Here is a 10,901-nt window from a genome sequence, read left to right as displayed (position 1 = left end):
GGGACCACTTATCAATAATTATGGATAAATTATGGATAAACACTTTATTTGTAAGACAGTACAGTACAGTTGATCTTTTGACTCAACAGTGCTGTAAATATAGTAAAAATATAGATAATAATCAATCATTTTTGCCCAATATATCAATTTTTCAAAATTGCATCATCATCCCAGCCTTACATTACACCTCACCCTAACCTGAATCTTAACTGTCATATGTTTAACTCCGCCCATTGATCAACCAATGGAAGCAATATCAGGGCGTGGTCGGTGCAATTTATTCCTTGGGTTGAGTCTAAATCCAAATCGTCTAAATCGAGTGTTTGCAATTTTGACTATTGCAGCTTTAATGTACACTCACACCTCAATTTAAGTATCTACCTTGTACAATAGTGGCCTCAAAATAAGGTTGAATGTGTGTAAATAGGGATTGGAGGGATGAGGAGAGACAAAAAATAAAAAAAAAAAAAAATCCCATTTCTAATCAAGAACTGAATTGGAGTTTGAAGTACAGATCAGTCACAATTCAGGAGCCATTACCCCTTGACTGATGCTTCCACTGGATTGCATGAAGAGAATGTGTATCTATCTCTGATTGTATGTACTGTATGTCTATTTAAGATTTATGAATGTGTCTCTGGAATGTGTATCTCTGAATGTCTCTCTCTTTACATGTCGATCAGTGTCTCACATGCTGACCAGGACCAACACACAAGTCAGAAAACTCTCGATGAATGTGCGTCCTGACTGTGTCGACTACGGTCTGATGATTGTATTCAGACTCGCTGTGAATTTATTTGTGCGTGTATTTTTTTGGGGTCGATTTTTTTATATTCTTTGACTGTGTGTCAAGCAACGTGCACTTTGTGTCTTTTGAATGTTCCGTGGTTGTTCGACAACAACTTCCTGCCTGTCAGTTATTGGTGGATTGTTTGGTTCGTCCCGGTTTTACTGTACGTCAGAGCTTGGGAGCAAGCTGTGAACCTACTGACACATTTTCAGGTCATTTGGGGGTGTTTATAATATAATAATTTGGCTAAATGACATTATGAAGCAGATGAGATCTTATCCACAATCTGTCACCTCTCTGCTTTGGTTGGGACCTCCATATCTTTTCCATAGCGCACACGAGCCTTGCCAAGCCACATCTCTGCCCTGATTTCTCTTTTAAGTGTTTTATATATTATTCTCAATATGTTTATCCTTATAAATGCATGAAGCCGATAGTATAACTAATCTCAGTCTTTCTGTTTTGTGGGGAAATGTTTCTGTGTGACGTTGCCACTTTGAAAAGAGTGAAAAGGGGCAACAAAGAGAGGACAGAGAGGACAGATTTTTATCAAGTGCAGAAACTGAGCACAGCACAGCCTCCACATATCAGCAAATCATGGTCTATTACTGGTATTTGGTTCCATTTGAGCTCTTTTGGTGGCAGTGTAATGGCCAGTTTGACAGCAGCAGTCATCTTCTCAGCTCAGAGCAATATCACTGTACGGTAAGGTCTGGTTTCTGCTCAGATTTGTCAGTCAGCAAAGGAAACCACATGGAAAAAGCAACAGGAATCTGTCTCTGCCCGGCCAGTCACCTCAGCTCTTTCATTTGTGATTATCTTTGACTTTAGGTATGCCTGAGATCAGTTTCTTTTTATTTGGCTTGTATATTTTCTGTGAAATAAAAGCAAATAAAAGAATGTATCTTTTATGTACTTGTCAATCAAGATATTGTGTACTTTATTCTTTATCAGAATGATATTCCTGTATATTATGTTTCTCAATCAGGATGGAAGAGTGTACTTTAGTTCTCCATTTTTCATATGCTTTGCCCTTTTTGTTTTCATGTCCACATAAGTTAGTCAGTCATTGTGGATATGTATGTAACATGCAATACTCGTCTCTGTGGAAAAAAAAAAATAAAACTTGTTTTAATTAAATTCTATACCTTGTATTGATTTTGCACTGATGTGTTCAATGTGTCCAGATACAGCATTTCAGAAAGTACAAGCCAGTTAAATATTCTGTGATTTCACTGGCATGTTTCTCTATTCTTTTTCTTTCTTTCTTTCGTTCGTTCGTTGATTCATTCGTTCGTTTGTTCGTTCGTTTTCGTTCTTTCTTTCTTTCTTTCTTTCTTTCTTTTGTTCTTTCTTTCTTTCTTTCTTTTCTAGAGGCTGTCCAGGTATGATAAAACAAAAATAATAATAAATATAGCTGCAAGTGGCCATTTGAGGGATCCATCAGCGCCACTCGGCTGATAATGAGTTAAAGGAGAAGCATCAGGAATTTTTGTCTCATTTTTTAAAATAAGTGGGCCAAATGTTGTGACAATTGTGCAAAATTTGTTTGAGAAGAAGCAAAAAATCTATTTTGGATAAAAACAGCAGGGATTCCTCCCAGGTGCACAGTGAGTGTGGATGCATCTGGACTCAGTCCAGTGGACATAACTTTTCAAGGATGTCTAGAGCTATGATTACAATCTGACTCCACTCAGATGTACAAACATATTTGATTGGATGACTGTAAGCCAATCAGAAGTTTCCACATCATCTAAAGTGGACTGCAGTAGCCACACCCCTTTTTCAACAAGTATGTCCAGCTGTGAGACAGGGAGGAAGCCTAAGGCACCTTGTAATCTATTAAAAATATTGTTAAAGTACATAATTTATGTTTAAACTGTTTAAAGTAAACATGAGATGTCTTATTACTTATACTTTTAAAAATATCATATGAAAGATTTATAGCTTCTACTCAGGTTTTTTCTAAAAACATGGGTCAGTTGGAACAACCAGGGGGTCTGAATGTCGCCAGAGGGGAAAAGGGAGATATTGTTTTGATTTATTCTCACTGCTCTGATTCGATCTTCTAATGATAATGTCAGCTTATGCTGCATCCTATTGATTATGTACAGAATATTCAACTCAGGAGGCTTTGGACATACTGCTTTCTGGAGATACTAATGAAATTTGGGATTTTTTTTTAAACATTAGTTAAAATAATACAAAATATATATGCAATGTGTTTAAAAGCATCACTTTATTCATTGATATAAGGTAACCATTTGTGTACAATATATAAACTTATGTTGTTGTTGTTGTTGAAAAAAATAATACATAATAAAGTATTGCAATCAGTTTTTTTATTGGTAATGATGAATGAGTGCATTTAGAATAGACGTCCATGATAAATCTTTTTTTTTTTTTTTTTTTTTTTTTTTAGTGTGCATGTTTGAAATATAACTGGGTTCTGAACAGATTCAGGGGTTATGGGCCAAAATGCAAATGTTATATCATTATAGCGCCACCATCAGGTAGGTATTTTTGCTGCCTGAAGTGGGTGAGATTTCCAAACTGCAAAGTTTGGTTGCTGTAGGTCTGTAATTTTAGCTGAGGAGAGTGGAAAGAAAAAAATGAATAAAGCCATCATAACAGGACTCCAGGAGCCGTCAGTGCTCAGACCACTAATAATGAAACACCAGAGAAATGTCAGTGATTCAAATAAACTTTATTGACTTTGCGTCCAGATGTCAAAGGGCATGCAAATACAGGCTTCTGAATCTGATTTTTTTTGTTTTGTTTCCCCCCTCGGTTTAGTTCTATTTTCTTACAAAACTACGTGCACCTTAAGTAATCAATTCTGCAGCGTACAAACCACAAAAATACCAGTTTTACATTATCAAATACTGCACATAGAAAACATTTACAAAGCACAGGTATAAAATTACAGCTCCTTTTCTTCCTTGCCGTGAAGCACATCCTTTCATCAGACGTTCTGCAACGCTTTGCCCTTTAAAACGAACTCTGTGAACACTCGTGTGTGGAAAGGTAAGGCCGGTTAGAAAAGACAACCACTCATCTGCAAACGCCAGCACTCAAATTCACCCGGGCCCAAAGCGCAGTGTTTTCCAGCATCGCCAGATGGTTAAAACCATGCTTACTATGATCTTTTAATTAATCAGCACTGTTCAAATGTTTACCTTGTTTAGAGGTGCTTAATGAAGCCATTCGTCTCGATTCAGGCAGCACACTGGGAGGGTTTGGGCCTCGCTGGGCTTGATAAGATGAAGGTTGTCTTACGAGAGGGGAGGGGGAGCTACAGTGGCCTTAATATCATCTGACAGACGGCTAAAAGAACAGAATGGCTACTCAGGACCTTGTGCTGTGATTAACAACACTTATAGACATAAATGATGACAAACAGGCTCATCAGCAGTGGGATTCCAATTTGCCCACTGAGCTGAGAGGATGAAGCGACTAAAGACACTGGCTGTTTAGTTCTGGTTGATGGCGGCTACGCTGGCGATCAAACACACAAACTGCAGGCTTCTTTAGAAAATAAAGTTCTTAAAAAAAAAGACGGTCTACAAACTAAAAACTGTTGCTCATGGAAACGACAGGGGCTATCATAAAATAGCAGTTATTCACAATGCATCGCATGCTTTGTTGAGTCTAAATTGCTTGATTCAGTGATTTAACCTACATTTTTTTTTGTCATTGTGGTGGCTCAACTGATACAGATGCAGTGTCGGTCGCCACACCTCCATCGCTTGAGAGGTGCCAAGTGGAAAGGCCTCAACAACAGTATAGGCTACAGCGAACGGTTATTGCCAGAGGAAGTCTTTCAAAAAATGGAAGGCTAAGTCCGTGCTACTTTTAAAATACAGCATTGTTCACAATTCTTTTGCATCTCCGTGCGTTCCCACGGAAATGGTACTTGAGTATATCTGACTACATAATGCTCATTGTCGCATGTCATCATAATTGAAATTACTATCATTATCATAATCATACCATCATGAAGACTGAATACAAGGAAATCATCAGAGTAACCATGCGGCAAACAATTTCTGGCTCAAAGTACAAAAATCATTACATTTCCATCAGCTTGATAGATGAATTGACAAGTCAAGTGTTGCAAAGGGGTGTGGGGTGAGGGGCAGTAATCACCTCTTTTAAACCCATCATGGCGATTTAAATCAATAAAATACCTTTCGCCAGACAGAATTCATGCTTTTTTTTTTTTCAACCACAGAGCTGTTCTTTTAAATGAATACACAAAGAATAAGATGTAACAGTACAGTAGAAGTCGGGGCCACCTGAGCCGATGCAGGTGAGCGACCCTCGAAAGTCTTCAAAGAGACAGTAGCAAACAAATTAACAAAAAAAATTACACTCAGTTCTGGTGTAAGGATTAAGAAATACATTCATAAAACTATACATATACACATATATAACTTCAGTACAATATTTCAAGCAAAATACATTTGTCAAAACTTTCAGTTGTGTGCTACGATAGTGAAGCAACGTCTCCTACACAAATTAAGGCCATTGTAAACTGAACAAGCCCTCATTTTCACAAGAATACAAAGGCAGATATCCCACCGCCTCTCCACCCTACGCCGCGCTTCTCTAAATAACTCTTCCCCTCTCCTTACAAAAATAATTTTCAACATAGCACTCAAGAGACGATTTAGGTCGATTTAAGATAGTTATAAAGTAGCTAAGACTCTTCGCACGATAAAAATGAGTTTGTGAACACTCGATGTGGAATTTACAGGGAGGCGAGCGTTACATTCCAAGCATCGAACCCATGAAAACGCCTTACGCAAGTATCTCTATTCCCAACAGCTACAGAGACATCTCAGTGCTCGTGGACAGACTCTACATTCAAAACCAGGCTGAGCTACATCGCTTGAAACTGCGTGTGGACGGACAGAGGGATCTGGCTTTCAGAACTGATCAGTTCACCCAAAATACGCGGAAGATTTTTTCCTTCTGTTTCTGCTGAGGTTTCCAGTCTGCTGCATTGTCTCCCAGCGCCCAGTACAGTGAGGCTGGGTGGGAAATCTTCGGTGGCGCTCAAACCGGGAAAAATTCTCGTGGAAAACTCAACAGCAACAGTTCTTTCCAAAAACAGTGACACAGGTACCACCCATAATTCGCAGAACAAGGGTACGAATTTGCTGACACAGTTTTGTGCACAATTTTTTAATGTTTGACCTCCACAAGCACATACCCATCCAGCCCCATTATAATGGGAACAGGGAAGATCGTGACAAACTGGAAACCTCACCAAATCAAACGGAAACTATCCGGATGGTTAGACTGCACCAGGGTTCAAGAGGAACAATGTCCGTCTTTGCATTTTTGGTGAACTCTTCCTTTAAGTTTCTGTCTAACTCCCTTCTAGAAAGCCTTCCCAAGCCCATAAAGCCTCTCTGCCGCTCTTAAACACAATCTAAACACACCCTTTCACCAAGGTCCACATCCACCATGCTGTTTCCAGATGTGCCGGAAATCTAATCTAAGTGTCTGCCCGTTGATGTATTGATCGATCGATCGGTTTGTTGACGCGCTTCTGTTCATCTGCCTGCTCATCAGAGTGGAAGCTCGTCTCATCTGTTCACCAGGGATGTCAGCCGGCTACATGAACTCCCAGTTTCCTTAAAGACACTCTTGATTGGACGGATCTCTTTCGTCTTGCTTTGCTAACCCGCCATTTGTGAGGCTTCACACATCTGCACCTTCCTCAGCTTCATCGCTCTCACTTCCGTGACTCATTTTAACCAAGTCATAAAACAATCATGTGATGAGCCAACGCATGATGAATATGTGATACTACATTTTTCTACTATACAGTGAGTGTGCCAAATCAGTGAAATTGGTATAAATGTTCATATTCTAAAACCCTGATGCATAAATTTTCAAACAGAGCTCTCTGCTGTGGTCCACTTGCGTTTACAAGTGGCTTTATGATAAATATCTACATATTTATGTCTCTCTCGCTCACATTTTGCTGACCTGCAACTCAGTATGCACACAGTTCAATAAATACACCTCATTAAAAGACATAGAAACACACACACACACACACACACACACACACGCACACACACACACACACATACACACACCACAGTTTAAAGAAAGGCAATATCGCAACATTACCAACTTTCCTTTTGGTTCCAGGAATCAAAGGATTTGGACAAATTTGGCAAATGCTCTCAGCCCCCCAAGTGAAAAGAAAAGCTTTTCATTAGGATATTCACACCTCTGTGCATTTCTCTCTTCCCCTCATTTCAACCATCAGAACTTGGTTAACATTATGTAGCTACTTAATATACAGCAAAGGGACACGTACAATCTCATACAAGTTCCAAAACATCGGAAATCACATGGAAAAATATCAATAGTAATTTTTATAGAGTTTACCAAGGACTAAACATTCAGCAGTGAACAGGGATGTTTTTGCTCTAAGTTGTACAGTTCTAGAAATCTCATTTAAAGTTTCTTTTTGAACAAATAGTGTCGTCGTCTTTCCACTTTGTGTCTCTCTCTGCTTTTGACCAAGCTTTTTTTTCTCCGTTGTCTCCTAGCAATTACAAAAGGCGCGCACTGAAGAGAATGTGTGCAAATACCAAGAGTATAAGTCCGTATTTTCACATCATGCCAGCTGTCCACAAAAATAGATAGATACAAATTAATAGAGTACATAAAATTACTTCATATACATGACCATACAATTACAGATCCAGTGAGGAATTGCTCCGAAACTTAAAGGAAAGAAGAACCCGGGCCCTCATGGTTCCTCAGGGAGGGCTATATGCCTGGTGGGACTTTTTTGTGTGTGTGTACGAGGGGAGGGGGGGCTTGGAGGGTGTGTTTGTGTGCGGGGCAGGTAGGTAGGTTGGTTGGCTACTTGCTTTGGGAGAGGAACCAACCAACCAGCTGAAAGGGAGGTCAAAACTGACCGTCATCCTCCCTGTTCTCCAAAGGTTTACCAGCGTCGAAATGTGAATTCTGCCGGTCTGAGGCGCTGACAAGACAACATATCTTGGATTTTCTATTTTCTCAGAATGATGAAGATCGGCATAAACCATGCTGCATCTTAGCAGCCATCTGAACATATGGAGGTGATAAACCAAAATGTGAGATCATAAACACGCCCGAGTTTTTAATGGCCTATAGCTTTGAGACGGTCAGCTCTCCTAACACCACTAAAATGTGTTAAGCATGAAACACGACCGTCTGTTATCTTGAGTGTCTTTATCCATACATCCATTTGGTGCTGGTCTCAAGACAGTAAGCTTCACAACAGCTCCAAAACAGCCACAGGAGAGCAAGTGTATACATCTTCATCTTAAAAACAAAAAAAAAAAAACAGTAAACATTGGCAGCCCAGATTCTCTGCTGCTCCTCTGCTGTCAGTGTAGACTCTACACTAGAACAGCCAAGAGGGTAATGCTGTTTTTTTTTTCTTTACTTACAAATGTGAATACATTTGTTGATATAAAACCAGTTGATGTTGATCATTTTATGAAGTGAAAGCCCTCTGAGATAAAACCATTTCAACCAAAGATTTGCTCCAGATTTGCTCTGCTTTAAAATAACAGCTGACCCATTACATGCATATACACTGAATTAAATTCTTATCATTTATTCCATTTAATTTAACTTATTTTGAGCAAATACAAATGAGAAATGAAATGTTTTGGCTTATGGTGAAACTGATGTCTTTAAGGGATTTTGGGGTGACTGAAGAGCAGCTATTTTTGCTTCCTATACATCAATTTATGTTGTATATGATTTATGCTGATTATTTTAGGCATGCCCTTTTGTAATGAATACATTATCGTTGTGATTGTTACGATTTTAGTGTAAAGTCAATGGCAGAACATGCTAGGGGCCCCAGTTAGGCCCTTGCCCTGGTTAATGAGCTGACAGATATTGGCTGTTCTAGTGGGCCTTTAAACTGAAAACTGAAAATACACTTGAGAGAGATTTTCATGTTGCCATTCAACAAAATGATACACAGTCACGCAATGCAGGGTGACCATGTGAAAAAATAATAAATAAACAAGTTATCAAACACTTGCCGGTTTGTAATTGAAACAAAATACATATTTTACAGTAAAGTGCCATTGTTAACACAACAAAGTGACAGAAAATAATTTATCGCCCACATAAAGAGTGCTTCAGAATGCTTTAGGATTGGCATATTGCCTCTTGAACCTGAAACAAGTAAAACCTCTGGGCAGGTTGATAAGCTCAACTGCCAGCAAAATAATACTGACGTAAACAGTACCACTGTAAGCTGTTAGGTCAGACATCAAAAAGGTAAATCCATCTGGAATAAAATACATATGTACACGTTTAGTTTGTCCAAGTAAGGTTCAGTGACCGTCAGAGTGACCTAAGAGAAAGTAGGAGGGTTAAAGGTTTAGACGTTGGTACCAGCTGTGTGCGTGTTTGCCTTATGAATCTGGATGTGAGCGGTCCAGACGTGGAGAGCAACAGAGACACGCTTGCCAGCTTCCTTACTTCCCAATTCAATCAGGAAGAGTGCGGAAAAGGTGACATCACAACAGGAAATCAACAAGGAAGTTCAAAAGAGTCCCAGGTGCTGGTATACAGTAAAGAGAGTGAGACTGTGGCGCCTCCTGGATGTGGAATACAACAAACCCCCCAGACTAGAGGTGGACACATTTCCCAGAACGCCTTTGTGCTGAGTTGCTGTGTGGTGCGAAAGTCCAATACTCTACGGTGAAGGCAGGATCTGAAATTTGTTCATCAGCAAAACGGCTAGCTGGCTGACTTTGACTAATTGTTCTCTTGTTCTACAGATGTTGATGGTAACAACTTCCCTGTCACCAAAGCCCCTTCCTCTCCCTAACTCAGTGCAGTGCTATTTTCTCAGGACGAATAGCAAAATAAATAAAGTAGCACTATATCCCTATTACACTGTTCAAGGCAAGCTAAAAAAAATACTGAAGCACTTCAAAATGTCTCTAAAAGGGTTGCAAGCAAACGTGCAGAATGCAGCAGATACATGAACACAAATAAGTATATTAACAATCTACCAATCTATATATATTTATATATGTATATCTATATATAAACTCTGCCCTGTGGAAATTATAGAATAGCAGTGTTGCTACATCACATAATGGCCATTATGTGAATATCCAAGCCTGCCGCCCAGGTATGTTTATGTGTTTGGCCTACTGTTCTCAGCTCATGTGTGTAGAGTGTATCTTCTTTTTTTGCATTACATCTAAGTCATTGACTCTGCTACATATCCATACTTTATAATGTCTACTAGTTCAACTACTACTTCTAGTAATAATAATAACAATAACAATTGCTTTGGTTTTAAAAAATAAAGTTTTTTTTCTTAGTTTGGCATAGAGAGTTTAGAAACTGGCATCAGGATGGCCCTGGATGAGCTGTGCCACGGAAATCTGGGGTCTTGGAATGCAGAGAGCGGCATCCATTGAACCCTTGTTTCGTGGTGCAGAGGAATGTCGGGATGCGAGCGTGGAAAATGCTACATGTTCTGGCAAATTATGTCTGCTTCATGACGGATTTGATGACTGCTGTGTCAACCAGAGAAACAGATCAGTGGATGGGTATGTGGATGTTGAATGTGAATGTACAATATAGGATATGGCAACATTTGGTGTGTGAATGGGATGCGGATGAGATCAGGTGTTTGTGCCTATATGTCAAGTGCGTCTTCTTGCACGGGTGCACAACTGCGTGTGAGCCGTACGCCTACCTGTCTTGCACTTCAAATACAGTCACTTGTGTGTGTATATACAGTACGTGTGTCCGTGTCTGCATGTGCCTCTGTTGGTGCCCGTGCATGCAGGTGTCTATGTCTAGGTGCAGGAGGGGCTGGTGGCGCTCTCCAGGGAGGACTGGGAGAGGCGTCTGGTGAGGGGTCCGATGCTGGGATCTGCCAGAGAGGAGGTAGGGAACAGCTTGTACCAGCCGCTGACCGTGGCAGACAAGTCCAAGTCCTCCAGCAGGATCTGGGCCATTCCCATGAAGCACTTGTGGTCCATTCGCCCGTAATCCCCCCACACTATTACCTAGGAGAGACATGGGGTGTTGGTAAAGCAAGAAA

At 40.0% G+C, this 10,901-nt stretch overlaps 1 protein-coding gene across 1 annotated transcript in view; it reads right to left on the bottom strand.

The window, feature by feature from the left end:
- Positions 1–3,478: 3,478 nt before the first annotated feature.
- The window catches only part of rims3 (regulating synaptic membrane exocytosis 3), a 37,389-nt gene continuing 29,966 nt past the window's right edge, over positions 3,479–10,901 (bottom strand). Inside the window, exon 7 of the mRNA XM_030063517.1 lies at positions 3,479–10,866. Coding sequence (XP_029919377.1) covers positions 10,654–10,866 — 213 coding nt within the window. The 3' untranslated portion in view covers positions 3,479–10,653. The remainder of the gene's footprint in view (positions 10,867–10,901) is intronic.

The sequence above is a fragment of the Myripristis murdjan genome, chromosome 11 (assembly GCF_902150065.1).
Source record: "Myripristis murdjan chromosome 11, fMyrMur1.1, whole genome shotgun sequence".
Taxonomy (NCBI): Eukaryota; Metazoa; Chordata; class Actinopteri; order Holocentriformes; family Holocentridae; genus Myripristis; species Myripristis murdjan.
This window is presented reverse-complemented; position numbering and strand designations above follow the sequence as displayed.